The sequence below is a fragment of the Hydra vulgaris genome, chromosome 09 (assembly GCF_038396675.1).
Source record: "Hydra vulgaris chromosome 09, alternate assembly HydraT2T_AEP".
Lineage (NCBI taxonomy): Eukaryota > Metazoa > Cnidaria > Hydrozoa > Anthoathecata > Hydridae > Hydra > Hydra vulgaris.
The window spans coordinates 646,364-663,042 of NC_088928.1; the positions used below are offsets into that span (position 1 = coordinate 646,364).

General features: G+C 27.9%; 1 protein-coding gene across 2 annotated transcripts; it reads left to right on the forward strand.

The window, feature by feature from the left end:
- Window positions 1–2,816: 2,816 nt before the first annotated feature.
- Window positions 2,817–16,338, forward strand: LOC101240116 (selenoprotein K). Of its 2 annotated transcripts, none has more exons than XM_065804438.1 (7): window positions 2,817–2,967; window positions 4,444–4,528; window positions 4,609–4,627; window positions 10,075–10,133; window positions 15,851–15,909; window positions 15,999–16,050; window positions 16,122–16,338. In XM_065804438.1, the coding sequence occupies exons 1-6, from the start codon at window positions 2,946–2,948 to the stop codon at window positions 16,043–16,045; spliced, it is 291 nt and encodes a 96-aa protein (XP_065660510.1). In that variant the 5' UTR covers window positions 2,817–2,945; the 3' UTR covers window positions 16,046–16,050; window positions 16,122–16,338. The 2 variants fall into 2 exon arrangements, with proteins under 2 accessions (XP_065660510.1, XP_065660511.1); XM_065804439.1 differs by having other exon boundaries at window positions 15,863–15,909.
- Window positions 16,339–16,679: the final 341 nt, after the last annotated feature.

Genomic DNA, 16,679 nt, shown 5'->3' on the forward strand with positions numbered 1-16,679 from the left:
ATTAATTCTTATAAATCATAATTTTTTTATAAGAAAGAAAAAAAAAAAAAACAAAGAAAGAAGCAATAGCACAATCCTTTTCTAAGATCGTCAAACCGATAATGACAACCTCTAATTGTTAGGTAGGTTTAACGGTAGCAACCTTTTTTTTTAACAGTAACAACCTTTAAAACTTCAGAAAAAGCTAAGCGCCACGTCGTTCATCAATAGTTTTTGCTTCAACTTATTTTTAAACTCATCAAGCGTAGCAATTATGTTAAGTTCATTATTTAGTATTTTATTCCATAATTTTGGCCCTCTAGTAGAGATTGAAAATTCAGTCCCCTGCAAAATAACTTTTAAGTTGAATATAATTGTTACTTGAAAATCTGGTTAGATATCTATTCTGATTTTTTCTGAATAGTGGGTAAAATATTTTAGGAGATATATTTTTATTAATTTTGAACATAAATATAATATCTTATCACTCAAGTCTTTCCACAACTCACATTTCGAGGCAGCACTTTGCACTATCAAATTTATCTTATGATCAACACACCAGAACACATCACTTATAACACAATCCTTTCCGGTTTTCTTCATATTTGCTCCACCATTGCATGTTATTATTGTGCGCACATTTCGTCTTAAGTTTAGGCTTTTAGTTAAGCCATCTAATATTTTTGCAACTTTTTCTGATGAATGTTTGCCAGTAAAGTGTTGTAAGGTGACCAAAAATCGCTTCATTTGAAAATCCGAATCAATGTAGTGCGCAGTCATAGCAATGTATGCTGCGTTGGTGGTCTTGTTGGTCCACAGATCAGACGTTAATAATAATTGATCCAGATGTCTTGATTAAATATTTTATCAACTGCTGCTTTCATTGCATTGTATAAATCTGGAATTTTGGTCATCGTTGTCAATTACATTAAAAGACAACTTGGCACTTGCTATCCACTGCATCATTGAATCGATAACTTCCGTCTATTCGTCGTCATTCCTAGACCATGGACTTTTGGTGAATACTCTTTGTCAATTTGTTGGTGTTTCGTCTCCAGACATTTGCTCTTTTCTTGAAAATAAAAAATTAAATTTAGCTACATCGTACATCGTTTATTGTACATCTAACAATCTATCTATAAGTATAATTATATCTAAAAGACTACTAACGTGAGGAATTTTAAACTATTTATATACTATTTTTTATATCACACGTCGTAAATCGTTAAGGTACATTTTTGTTCGATTAACCGTGATCGATGTATCGAACACGATGAGTTGTTCAATGCATCGAACACGATTGATCGACTCGTCGTTAAAGGATACATCTTCGCTCCCTAATAAAAGGAAAAATACTCTACGTTGAATATAGATTATAAAAGATTTCGTTTGATTTCAAAAAAAAAGAATTGATTTAAGAACTATATTTATGATTGCTATAATATATAAAACTATGACTTATAAAACTATGACCAATATTTCTTGGAACTAACCTTTAAGAGGTTAGTTCCTAGGTGGTAGGGAGGTAAATTCGCTATTGTAACTCTTTATAGTTTATCAAAAATGTTAAATACATTAGGCGAAACAGTTTGCATAAAAAAATCTTTTTATTTTTAAGACAGAAAATCCATAAGGATGAAAAATTTGTTAATTTTGACCGTTAAAAATGACCCTTTTGAAACATCATAACTTAATAATTATAACTTAATAGTTGCATAAATCATTTTATCCTCAGAATTTTTGAACTTTTTGTTAAAATACCACTTTTTAAAAACAAATCTTAATTCAAATTTGCACCTAAACTGGATTTCCTCAAGATATTCAATATTTTATGTAAAATCTAAAAATAAAAATAAAAGGGTCATCCGGAGTAATAGATCAACATAAACACAATTTCAAAATTTCAAGTTAAATGCATAATTCTATCTCGAGTTATTCACTTGGCAATTATGCAAAAAATTGAAATCAGAAAAAAAGGTTTCTGAAAGAAGATCGTACTGATCTTATCATCAGAACCTTTTACAAGCATGTGTATATAAACTACATCAAAACATAATCAACAAAATAAAACGTAATTAACAATACAAGTTATAAAGAAAATTTAAAATTACAATTAAAAAAACCTGACTACATCATCCATTAAGATAATTAAATTTTTTAGTTTATATTTGAAAATGGGAAAAGTAAAAAGCATGTCGAAATTGGAAAAAACAATTTTATTCAAAAGATACGGTGCACGATATGCAATACAAAACTGATTAAACTTGGTTCGACAAAAGGGCTCATGTATAAGATTATTGTTTCTAAGTGTATATTTATTTATTGGTTTCAAACAAAAGAGATCTTTAAAAACGGGTAAAGATATGTCAACGGGTAAAGATATCCACATATACATAAAGCACAAAACATTAAAAACATAAATATTGAGAACTTTCATTTGTGGTTTGGAATGAGTATATCGATCCGCAAAGTTATAATATATATATATTATATATCGCATATATATTTATATATGCGATGTAGGAAACCGCAAGCAAAAAAATTAAAAATTTTTCTAAATATTTAGACTGGGCCGCTTTTGCGATATCTGAACCACAAAACCTTTAAATCAAAAACTGTTTTCACGGAAAAAAACACATACTGAAACTTTTTAGTTCCTGTGTTTATCCTCATGCTTTAATAAGGTGAACCTAATTAACAGCATGTGTTGCAATTGCAACTTCTAACATCGCGTGCAATTATGTCCGCTTTCTCTATGCTATCTTTCTAAATCTACTACTTCTATCTTTCACTATAACGTATCTTCGTTCTTTTCAAAATCACCTTACTCTCGGTCCGTAGAGCGGGTTATGACGTCCTTTTAGGACTTCTTGTGATGTCATAACAATAAACATTTAAAAAATAATTTGTAAAAAGCGAATGCGTGTGAAACTAATTTTAATTTGATCAACAACACGAATTTAAAAATGACTTATATATCTTCTAATGGTGAGGTTTTTATTGTTAAATTTATAACTCATTGTTAAATGGTTTTAGAAATATTAAATATTTCCATTAATATTAAGTTTATGATAATCAGTTAATATAAATTGCTTTCAATAAAGTTATTATTTTTACCCCTAATTTTGACATCTGAATACAAATTTTTGCAGTATTTTATACATCTTTAAAGAATAGTTTTAACAAAAATGTCAAAATAATTTTAGGATTTCATTATACTTTTAGAATAGATATTTAGTTACAAAATTTGCAGTTTTAAAGGTATAAAAACATTAGTTTAGTCACATAATTTTTAGTAAGGTTAAATCAGTGTTAAACATTTGTTTAAATTTACATTACATTGAAATGCATTCATAAAAGATATATAAATAACCCAAATCAAAAGTAGATTAAGTCAACAAAATATAATTGTGTCTACGGTTTGAAAAACAAACAAATTGTAGATAAATTTGAAACTAATTTATCTTGACTCTATTTATCTTGACACTCTAGTTTTTATTTATCTTAACTTTAAGCAAAAGCTTTGGATAATGTAGAGCACAGAAATTTATTGAAAACGCCTGAAACGTATGATGTAAATTTTAATTTTTGTAGCTGGATTGAATGTTTTAATTAGGAAACAATTTTTGTTAGTAATTCAATGTTTTAATGGATCTGTCAACTTTGTTTCCTATTTTTTTTCTATATTTATGAATCACCAGGATTGGTGTTAAACATGCCTTAGATGTATGCTGGCATAAGTAAAATAATAGCAATAAAAGATATGCTTCACTATCGCAACTTCATATTAACCTTGATAACAATGTGAAGTGCTGGTTGTTGCATGAATATAAAAAAAAGGCCTATTTTTTAGCATGAAATTGAATTTGTTTAAGATTTTTTTAAAAAGTGACTGATTGCTCTCTTCCTCTTTTCTACTAAATAGATACTCAATAAAAAGTTTTTATAGCAGTTTAATAAAAAGTTTTTAGCAGAATTAATATTAAAACTATTATTGTCATTTTATTAAGCTGTAAAAATAATAATTATTAATAATCCCTTATTTAAATTTGTTAGAAATTATATGAATTCAATATAAGTAAAGTTTGTTTTTTAAAGTTGCAAAAACTTGGTTCATTAAAAAAAAAAAAACTTTTTTTTTTTTTTGCATAAGTTTTTGTGTAAGCTCAACGCAACTCATGCACAACCCTAACTTTACGGAAATGCTGCGGAACATTGGTGAATATCAAATAGCTACAAAAACAATGCTGAATGTACAGTTTCCCTAACCTTAGTTAAGCTGCACCAGAGTTACAAAAGTTTGGTGAATACGCATCCATGATTTGTTTTTAAAAATTTTTTTAGATGTATAGTTTTTGTATGTGTATAGACCTTTTTTTTACTTGTAATTAGTCACATTATCTATTTCTAATAATAACTTATTTTTTATGTTTTTTAATTAACTTTTTTAAGTATTTGTTTTAGGTACAATACAGGGCTCACAGTCCTGGTTCCGTCTATCTATATTAACAGATACATTTTGGGCTATTATTAATTTCTTTGTTTTATTGTAAGTCTTTGTTTTGTTTTTTGCTCAACTTTTTAAGTTCTTAATTAATTTATTTTTTTTAATATTTTTTTAATTTTTAGTTTCCATACAATGTTTTCGGTAAGTCAAGTTTCATTCTCAACTCTTTATATAAAACTTAAAATTTTTAAACTATTTTTTACATAATAATGTGAACAATAGTTAAACAAAATTAAAAGTAATTTTACAAAAACTTCATAGAAATTTTATAATTTATTATTATTATTGTTTTATTATTATATTATTTTATACTGGATGTAGAATTATTATAATTGATACAAAAGATTCATAAATACTGTTATAACATTTATAATGCAAATAATGAAGTTAAAAATTCTTGTTTTAAAAAAAAATGCTATTTAGAAGTGATTTAAAAAAAATTTAAATAAATGTTGTTTTTTATAAGCATATGAAATTATTAAAACAGGCTCAGGTATTTTCATATGTATGCTTTAAAATATTAGGGAAAACTCAAAATCTGAACCTAGATATGCTTTTGAGCGATATGCTTATAAAAAAAACAAAGATCTAATGCATTAAGATTTTCAATTAATATTCAATTAATTTTTCAATTATTTATATTAACATGAAGTTGATATAGAAGTTTTAGTCTTCTGAAAAAATCAGTTTTTAATTGAGGAATAAAATGAAGCAAGGAGAATTCAATCTGCGCATTACCACACAGAAAGTTGCAAAAAAATCCTTTCAAGTTTGAGAAAAAGTTTGAAAGTTTAAATAAAAATCAAAAGCTTGAAAACTTTCAATGGCGATGGAAATGATATAGAGGAACAAAGTAAAAACTTTTAAAGTTATTTTGAAGGGATCAAGTTATATTTTGAGCTTGTAAGGAAAATGAGGACATGGTCACAGGCAAGGAACAAATTAGGGTTATTCCATATAAAATCATCATAAAATAAAAAAGTTTTTCAACATCTCGGAATTGTTTTAATTTACATCATTTGCATCTGTAATACCATATCACCCAAAATTTCTGGAAATGTTATTTTTGTATCATTTCTTTATTAAAGGTCTACTTAGAAAAATTAGATTCTTGTCTCATATTTAATATTTGATCAAAAAAAGCTCTCAAAATTCTTTTAGAGTTTTTAGAGTCTAGAAATTTAAACATCTTTTTAGAGTTTTTAAAAACTTTAAACTTTTTAGTTTTGTAAAGAAGGAGGATGTTTTTTAATTAAAACTTCAATTTAGTGTTATTTAGTAACTAGTTTAGGACATAATTAGTGCATCTTTTCCTGATTCGCCCTCCTCCTCAACCCCTGCCAAAAAAAAAATATGTGAATGCATGAATCTGACTTATATAAAGTTTACATCTGCATCTATCCACTAAAATTCATAATAAAAACATACAATGTAGTCCATTTTTTAAATATTAAATGAAATCTCTTTATTATTATTTTTGTGAAATAATATCATATACTTCAGTACATTTATCCACACTTATTTTTTTATAACTTATTGTATTTAAATTAATAGGAATAAAATAATGATACATCCTTATTTCCACAACAATACACATAATACACATCCTTGTTTCCACAACAACATAATACACATCCTTATTTCCACAACAACATAATACACATCCTTGTTTCCACAACAATATAATGCACATCCTTGTTTCTACAACAACATAATACACATCCTTGTTTCCACAGCAACATAATACACATCCTTGTTTCCACAACAACTAATACACATCCTTGTTTCCACAACAACATAATACACATCCTTGTTTCCACAGCAACATAATACACATCCTTGTTTCCACAACAACTAATACACATCCTTGTTTCCACAACAACATAATACACATCCTTGTGCCAGACTATTGTTCTACTAAATATCTTTTATAAATGTGCTCAAGTTTTTGTAATATTTGATAAACTTCCTCCTTTAAAAATAAATTTAATAAAAATAAAATCTGCCCATTAGTTACTTTTTTTACACTTTCTTAACAAACTACTTTTTTAACAGTCCCATCAATATTTCTGCAAAGGATTTTCCATGGCTGGTAGCTGAAAATACTCATTTAGCCTTTTTCCTTATTCAATATATTTATTGTTTTTAATATCACTAGCTAAAAAAATATAATCTATGATTACTTAAAGATAATCTTAACTCAAACATTTAAAACACCATAGTGTTTATTGATGGAAAAAGTTGCCTCTCACTTAGCACCTTTTGTATGTCCATGACAATAAATATGTCCTAAATTAGTTATTAACACTAAATTGAAGTTTTAATAAAAATTTAAAAAAAAAATGATTACAGTATAGTGTACATTAGAGTGTCCCAAAAAACTACATTAGTTGGGTTTGGAATATATTCTAGTTGTATATATAAAAATGAGTAATTTTACCAAATATAAGGGTATAAAGGGTGTAAAAATCCTTAAAAGTGTTAGAAGTAAAAACTGAAAAAATAGATTATTAAGCATTTTTATGGGTTTTCACAAAAGTTTTTTCAAAAAGATTTTTTGATTAAAAGTTGGTCCATTAGAAACACAATTGAAAAGTTGAACCATTAGAAACAGAATTGAAAAGTTGGACGATTAGAAACAGAATTGAAAAGTTGAACCATTAGAAACAGAATTGAAAAGTTGAACCATTAGAAACAGAATTGAAAAGTTGGACGATTAGAAACAGAATTGAAAAGTTGAACCATTAGAAACAGAATTGAAAAGTTGAACCATTAGAAACAGAATTGAAAAGTTGGACGATTAGAAACAGAATTGAAAAGTTGGACAATTAGAAACAGAATTGAAAAGTTGGACGATTAGAAACAGAATTGAAAAGTTGGACGATTAGAAACAGAATTGAAAAGTTGGACGATTAGAAACAGAATTGAAAAGTTCAACAAAAAATAAAGAGAACAAAAGTTGGCATTAATATAAATAATAAATATAATAAATAATAAATTTTTTAGAATTAGAAAAATAATTTTTTATTTTTACAGCTCAACACCTTTTCAAGCTGTAAATGTTTAAATTGTGTTTTTTATTCATTTTTGATCTTTGAACAGGTTGAACGTCTCTTCGAAAGATAATCTTTCAATTCTTGAAACAGATTTTATAAAAACTTCAAAAGAACTTTTTGACAAATAAGTATATTTCAACAAAAATCAAAGCTGATTGCAACAGGACTCCTGATGCTATTAAAGAGGACATTGAACTCCTTAGAAACCAGAAGTCAAATTGAAAAATGTCTGTAACTTTCCAAAAGAGAAATGAATGTAGAAAAGAATTGGATCAAAAACTTGAAATATTCACAGAGGTTGAAAATGTGTTTGAACATGATTCTGTCTTTGATTCTGAAACAGAATCTCTATTGTTGTAGTCAATTTTATCTAATGATTCTAATAACAATATTAAAATGAAAAGGATTTCAATAAGCGTGACAGTTCCTGTGGATGGTAATAGTAGTAATTTTCTGTTAGTAGTCTTTCAGGCAAATCCATCTTAAGGCAAAGATCAGGCAAAACAAATTTAAAATGTTCTGGAAAATTTGGATATTGGAAATAACATTTTTGCTGTTTGTGCAGACCCAACTACATCCAACAGTGGTGCACATAATGGAGGAATTAAACTTATTAATAGGTATGTTGGTTGAAACCACATAATATGGCTTTTATGTTGTTGACGCATTTGAGAGACACATCTATCACTTTGTAAAAACACTAGCAGTGAAGACTAAGGCACCAAAAAAACAAAATTATTTGTAAATTTTAAAAAACATTAGCCCAAAAATTTTAAATTGTGTAATGAAGATAATAACTCTATAGACAGGTTACAACATTTTTAAAAACAATTTTTACATGCATCAGATTGCACAGGAAGCTAAATTATAACTAGGCAACGCCGTTACCCAGAATACTTTTTGTATCATCAGAATAGACTATGTAAGAATGTGTGAACTAGCTTCTTTTTATTTGGGTAATGAAGTACCAAACTTCTTTCTTCATCAACCCCCTGCATGTCATGAAGCTAGATTTATGGCAAATGGGATTTTTTTAATTGATGCTACAACAAAGTCACAAGAAACTGAAGTTGATGACATTGGAGGAGATCAGATGTAAAACAGAGTTGTGTCTTATGTAGCAATAGTTTACATTCCTTGGTTTCTAAAGTCATCCATTATAACACAGGCACCATCTAATGATCTCAAAGCTATTAAAGTAGCTGAAAACATATAGTAAAAAGATGAAATATTAGGAAAATCTCTTGAAATTCTTTTTTAAGACATACATGGTACTTGGCTGAGGGTGTTGTTGTTGTAGCACTTGCAGATCCACACATAACTAATGATGGAAAATCTCTAATGATTCAGGAACTTATCAAGTATTCCTATCCAGAGTATCAAGTATCCTATCCATACCTATCAAGTATTCCTATCCAATATATCTTACTTTGAAATAAAGAAACCTGAGATCAGAGACAACATGAATATTGACAAGAACACTCATTTGCATGAGTTTGTTGGCAAAAACCACTGGCATCTTTTTTTCATACTCAATCTTAAAATGCAAGATATACTGTTTTGGATTTCTGATGGAAATTTAGTAGATCTTCATCCCAGCTTCAAGTTTTTCAAAGATTTTGTCTGTAGTGCATAAATGACTGCTCTAAAAGAAATATTTGTCTTGTTCAAGATTTAGCATGGCAGACAGTTACATTTAAAGTCAAAGACAAAACATCATGGTGGTTGCTTAAGAGAATAGAAAAAGTGTGGACAAGATAATGAAAAAATAAAACCCACATAACTTCTAAGAAAAAATATTTCAGATAAAAACATTTTTTTTGTAACTAAAGGGAATGTAGTTTGAAATTAAAAAAACTTCTGCAGATTTTGATTAGTCATTTTTGAGAAAATTGGAAATCTACACCTAACACCTCCACAAGGTTTATGTGACTTAAAATTTAGCACTTATTTATTTAATGTATATAATTAGGATATGTTTGAAACTTTTTAATACTGTAAAAGAGATGTATTTTTGGAACACCCTAGTGTACATATATTAACTGACTGTTAGTAAAAACTAACAGCAAAATATCATGGGCTGTTTGTTAAGGTTAACATACTTTGGTTCAGGGTTAGGGTTCGGACAGTCTTTTTATTAAAATTTTTTTTTTTTTTATAATTTAACAAAAAAAATTTAATTTAATAATTATATGTATATATATATAAATATATATATATATATATATATATATATATATATATATATATATATATATATATATATATATATAATATATATATACACATATATATTTTAATAGTAATACTCTTTAATAGTAAGTTCATAAATATTTTATAATTTATTATATATATATATATATATATATATATATATATATATATATATATGTATATATATATATATATATATATATATATATATATATATATATATATATATATATATATATATATGTATATATATATATATAAATATATATATATATATAAAATCTTGTTATAAAATATGCATAATGTTTTAATTTTTAGCCAAATCTTACAAAGAAAGGTAATCAGTATTCTTCTGACTATCGTAGTGGAGGTGGTGGGTAAGTAATTTTAAGCAAGTAAACATTTGGCAATTTTTTTTTATTACCTTAATACTCTGACTTTTATTAAAATTAAAATTTTAAGGAATACAAAGAAAACATGCAATACAATAAAGAAAAAGTTGTAATTTTAATAGCCAATAATTTGTAAGCATATAATTTAGAATATTATTAATGGTAAATAATAAATCAACAATAGAAAATAGAAAAAAAATAAGCAGAAAATTAATTGACATATTATTTATATTTATGAAATGTATTCTAAATTAATTATAAAATTTGATATTTAAGATAATGAAAGCTAAATAAAACCATGACTAATTAGATTAAAAACACTTTTCTGTTGAAACCTATTTCTCACTGTCAAAACCTATTTCTCAATAAAAGTGGTTTTCTTAAATAATATCTACTGATCCTTTTTTTATTTTCACTTTGAATATAAGGGAGATAATGCTGATAGGTATAATTAGAAGATGATTTAAGATGAATTCAATTTGATCATTTGCCAAACCTTATATGCCTATTTTGTAGCATTAAATATAATTTAAACCATTGTAAAAAGGTTTTGTCTAATGCCAAAGGCGGATATTCTCAAGTCACAAAATATCGTATTTCATCTCAAAAATAATTCGATCTCTTATAAATTCTCACATCTAAGGTGGCATTGTTTGCTGATGATACTACCATATATTCCTGTCTTGATAAGAAGCCAGCACTCTCTTATTGCTTAGAGGTGGCATTTGAGCTTAAAAAAGATCTCACTTCTGCTACAGTATAAGGCTCACAGTGGCTGGTGAACTTTAACTCAGACATAAACTCTAGACTGTTGTAATAACAATTTTTTTTGCAAATTGTTATCGCAACAATCTAGATCTTCCTATATTTATAAACAGTAATGTACTTGATGAGTCATCCACCCTTCGTCTTCTAAGATTAACTCTTACTCCTTTCAATCTTTCTAGGAACTTATATATCAAATCCATTGCAAAATAAACTTTCTTACTCTAGATTCTATTTTTTATCTCTATCTTTTTATCTCTTAATCTCAAATGTATCTTTGTTTAGAATACAGTTGCCATATCTGAAGTGTTTCTTCAAATGATGGCCTTTCTCTTTTAGACATGTGCAAAATGTACAAAAGCACATTGCCAACATAGTTGGAACTGCACTTGCAGCCAACCAAAATTCATTATATTACTCGTCGTGCAACTAAGTCTCATCTCTTTACTGTGACTGTTCCTAAGTGCTCCAAAAATTCTTATTTGTCTAGTTTTTTTCCTCGAACATCAGTTTTTTGGAAAAAATTTACAATCTTTCAAGTTGTCTGTTAAAATGTTATCTTGCTTTATAAACTTCATCTTTTCTCTTCCAGTAACTTTTTTTTTTTTTTTTAATCGAGTTAAAGAGCTAAGAAACGGTTGACAGAAGACTTGAAATGTTGAAGGTTGTATGAGTCAGGAAAACATGGAAAAAACTAAACGAACAAAAATTTTAGAGCATGCAGGGACAGATACAGTAAACAAATGAGACTTTGCTGAATGAGGAGTCAAATGAGAATGAGCTCAAGCTTAGCATACAGAGCAGCGCCAACTATGTTTACAATGCGTTTTTGGACCTTGTCTAGAAGAGAAAGAGCATCATTAGAAGAGCAACCATAATATGACAACAGTATTCCATTCAGGGAAGAATAAGAGATCCATAGAAGTATAGAATAAAATCAGGATAGAGAAAATGGAGAGCATGATAAAGAGAAGCAACCTGAAAATTATATATACAATCAATTGCTAAATAAGTGAATGCTAATTGATTGTATATATGATTTTCATGAAATGTCAGTAGTAAATGATTATGATTATCCAAAAAGACCTTATCGAGGGGACTCAGTGAGAGGTTTGCCATTTATTAATATAGGAATGTTGACAGTATTTCGATAGTTGTTTGCAGTAAATAGCTGAGTTTTGTTGGAGTTAAAATTTACAAGCCACTGCGAGCCTCAATCTGTTGCAGACGTGAGATCAGATTTATAATCAGCTGCCAGTTCTAAGCAATCGAAAAGAGAAGACTTTATTTTTTCTGAAAAAGATGAACATATAGATACATGAAACATACAGATACAACTTATAAGTGAATCAACACTGCGCTATAGGTTTAGACTGAGTCCAAACATACATATAAAGTAATTTACAGGTGAACTAAAACAATAACTAAGGCACCTACAACTATATAAAATATACACAAAAAATAAAATTGAAAAAGAAAATTATATATATACATATATATATATATATATATATATATATATATATGTATATATATATATATATATATATATTTATATATATATATATTTATATATATATATATATATATATATATATATATATATATATATATATATATATATATATATATATATATACTATCAGCATGACTGATATTAAATTGTACTGATGACAGGAAGCCAACTCCTTCTAGCCTTTGCTTAGAAAGCGAATCCCAAAAGACAGCAGGATATGGAACAGGTTGCACTGGGTTACATGTTACCAGTAGCAGGGTGATCATGAAGACTATACACCAGGCCTGACTTGAACTTCTAACTCTAATAAATGTGTTTTTAATGAATAAAAGGTTTATGGTTTGATGAGTGCTTCTACTATATTTAGCCCTTTGTGATAAAGTTTTATGTGTTACACCTTATATGTACACATGTGTACATATTTTTTACACCTTATATATACCTTGTATATTATAAAGTTTGAAAATAATTTAAGTAAATGTGCACAGTTACTTAAATTATTTTCAAACTTTAAAAAAAAATAAAATTAATCAAGACTTTTTAAAAAAATTTTATTTGAATTATATTGCATATAAAAAAAATAAATATTCTAAATATCATTATGGTACCAAAATCAATAAAAAAGAAAACCATGTCAAAAAAATATAATAAAAAATCAAGCTTTAATTCAGTATTTTGCATAACTACTACATGGTTTTATAGAGGCTCAAATACGTTTTGGTGTAGATTCAATCAGATGCATTTGTTCTAAATTTATTTAGTGCAAGTTTTAATAGTGAAATGTTTTCCACCTTCTCTCTGGATAATTTCATGTACATTTATGACCTAATATTTTAAATGAGGTTCAGATCTGGTGATCGTGCTGGCCAGGGTAAAAGAGTAATGGATTGCCTTCAAAACCACTCTTTCACCGATTTGGCTATATGTGCTGTTACACAGTCTTGTTGGAAAATACAATTTTTACTCTTTCTAAAAAATAATCTAGCAGTTGGTAAAAACTTTTTTTGCAAGATTTTTGTATTTATACAGGTACTTGTACTTTTGGTACACTAAATCTTTCCTTATATTTCTTAATAATAAATTTCCTTAAACAAATTTTAGGATCTTCTGTTACCCATCAATACAATGAGGTTTGATCCCTAAAATTAAGTTTTGATGGCTTGCTAACTCTTGGTTAATCTTATATGTCATTTTAAAGTTTGTAGTTTTTTAGCATTGTTTAAACACAGCTTAGCGAAACACCACATAATCTTGCTATTTCTTGTTGACTTTTTGTGTTATCTTCAGATGAACTATTTGTCATTTGACTTCTTGTGATACTGATTTTCTGCCCATTTTTCTGCTTCAGATTTTCGCCAAGAATTTAAAATTAAAATATTTCTTGAAAGAGTAAGAAATTGATTTCATTGAAGAGTAGGATATCCACTATTGATAACACTATGTTACAAATTTTCCTTTTTTTTTCTGCTCCTGAAAATGGGTTGAAAATGTGTTTTTCTAACCCATTAGGTCTAGAGCAAAAAAGGAAATTGCTGTTATTACAGAAAAACTTTGCTTCTATGACTGGGAGAACGAAATTCAGAAAATTGCATGTTTTTGAGAAAATTCTTAATTGGCTTCCAATGCTGAGCTTCCTCCAATTATATGTTTCTCCACTTTTACTAAGCACTCTAGAATGCTCAAGAAACCTCCAGAACTTTAAACCCAAAAAAATTGTCAAACAGGCAAAAATCCTCTCAGATTGTTTCATACCTTCTTTCATGGCCCCAGTACCACACAGCCCCGAAATGCCTGTTCCGACTCCTCCTAGGTGTCATTTGCCATCTTCAAGATACGGCAACAAGTCAGATAATGAGGCAGATACTGAAGATATGGACTACAATTCCACAGATGAAGTTGGGGGTAAAAAGTCGAACTTCCCTAACCAGTAAGACGTGAACAACTTAGGGACCTCAGGCTTACAAAATTGGATGCTTGGTTGATGATAGCATACAAGTCATGGATCAGAGGAGGCAGCATCAAAGATTCTCCGACTACTTAGGTCAGTGTGATGGGCTGTGCTTCTACAACGATTTTGCCTGTCTATTTCAGTCAATAGGTATCGCATATAATCCTATAGAATGGCTGTCCAGGATGAACTGTCTATTCATAGACAGTTTATCCTGGAGCTTCAAAGCTTTGTTGCTTAACAATTAAAACAACTACCCATCTCTCCCAATGGCCTACTCTGTGCATCTCAAAGAGGACTAAACCAGTTTCAAAATGTTGTTGAGTGCATAGAGTATGATGACAAAGGATGGGAGGTCATCAGCGACTTCAAAATGGCGTCATTTCTCATGGGTCTTTCAGGAGGTTTTACGAAATTTTCTTGTTTCCTTTGTCTCTGAGACAGCTGTGACACTAAGGCGTATTATCGCACAAAGGACTGGCCACAATGGACTGAGTTTTCACAAAAAAACCTTTTTTTTTGCTGTTTTCCAAAAAACTACTCATCTTTATATCGGGCAAATAGTTGGCATTCTTGATAATTATCCATATATTTTACGAAAAATGAAATTTGTTTTCCTAAGGTTTCTGATTAAAGCATTGGCAGTTTAAGTGACATTGGTAAACTTCACTGGGAACAAAATGCACAGGCTCTTTTCAAGAATTCAACATTGATTATTCAATGTGTAATATATAATAATTATTTAAAAAAAATACTTATTACTCTATTGTGTACCAATGGTCCCCCTGCTATGTACCAATGTACCTGCTATGTACCATTGATACAAAAACTACAATTAGAAAATTCAAAATATTTTACTTAATCATTAATATTTCTAAACATAAATTATATTAAAATGTTGCCAATATATTATAAAATAGGGTAAAATAATTGTTTTTGATTTTTTTTGAAATTTCTCAATTTTTTTAAATTTCTTGTTAAAAGTACCAATGCTCCTCCCTCTCCCCTATATACAGTGTATAAAGAAGTGTATATAATATTAGAAATAATATATAAAATGTTTGAATAAATGAAATTATATATACATGAAAAAATATATACAATATATAAAGTAATATATACAATGTATGAAATAATGTATAAAATGTAAGAAATGATAAATAGAGTATATGAAGTTATATATACAATATGAAATAATATATAAAATATACGAAGTAATTTTCACATATAAGCAAAGCAGTATTTCCAACTAAACAAATATTCTTACTAAAAAAACATTGAATTGATTATTAAAAGTCAAAAATTAAAAGTAGGAAAATCATAATTGTAGTAAAAACATGTTTTAACATGTTTAGTAGGAAAATCATAATTGTGGTAAAAACATGTTTTAACATGTTTAGTAGGAAATAATTTAAAATAATGAGTATTATTTAAATTTGTACTTACATTTATCCAAGTATTTATTTTGTAAAGTTTTTTTAATAGTCCACCCAGACCTCCTCAAAGAAGAATGGGACGCATAGGTGGCGGAGGTAATTTTAGATTATCCGATTGTTCACAATAAATATATGTAGTTAAATATTTACAATTTGTTTTAGAGTAATTAAAATTTTTTTTGTAGGAGGTGGAGGGATTTCTCCTGGAGCTCTTCCCCCTGGAGGTGGATGAGGAAGGTAAGTCACGTGCTAACTTATGCTGAATGTTAAGATTTTTTAATGTTTTAATTTATTTTATTTTCATTCAGATAAGACCAACTGTATGTTACATTAACTTAGTTGGTCTAGCTTTAATGTTGTGCAATGCTCTTGCAGAGATGCTATGATAATTTAAATTGTAGTTAATGATTTTACCCGAGGAAATTCGTAAAGAAACTCGCGTGTGAATGATGAAATAAAGAGTAATTGTAGTTTGATTGTAAATGTGAATTTATGTTTGATATAAATGTGATTTGTACTAGATAATTTGTGTAATCTTTGTCATTTTTAAAAAAGTATTTATTCATGTTATACTGGAGTGTTTCCAGATAATGTTTAAGATCAATTCAAGTTATCTGAAAGAAAATATTATCACAATCCATCCTGCTGTTTCAAATATATTTAACATGCTGTTGTTTCAAAATTTAACAATCATTTTATTTGTATTCGTTGTGGCGAGAAAGTAGGACTTCAGAGTCCTAATTTCCCGCCACAACTTCCAAGAAATGAATACTTCAAAGTCTTAATTTTTCGTTAAATTTTGACGTCATGAGTCGTGATTTCTGAAAAGCTGAAAAATAATCGGAAGCAATTTGTTTAAGCAGATG

Excerpts from the sequence above, each read along its gene's own strand:
- LOC101240116 (XM_065804438.1), top strand. The coding sequence starts at position 2,946 with ATGACTTATATATCTTCTAATG. Across the intron at positions 2,968-4,443 it reads GACTTATATATCTTCTAATG|GTACAATACAGGGCTCACAG; the intron begins GTGAGGTTTTTA and ends TATTTGTTTTAG. Across the intron at positions 10,134-15,850 it reads TATCGTAGTGGAGGTGGTGG|TTTTTTTAATAGTCCACCCA; the intron begins GTAAGTAATTTT and ends TATTTTGTAAAG.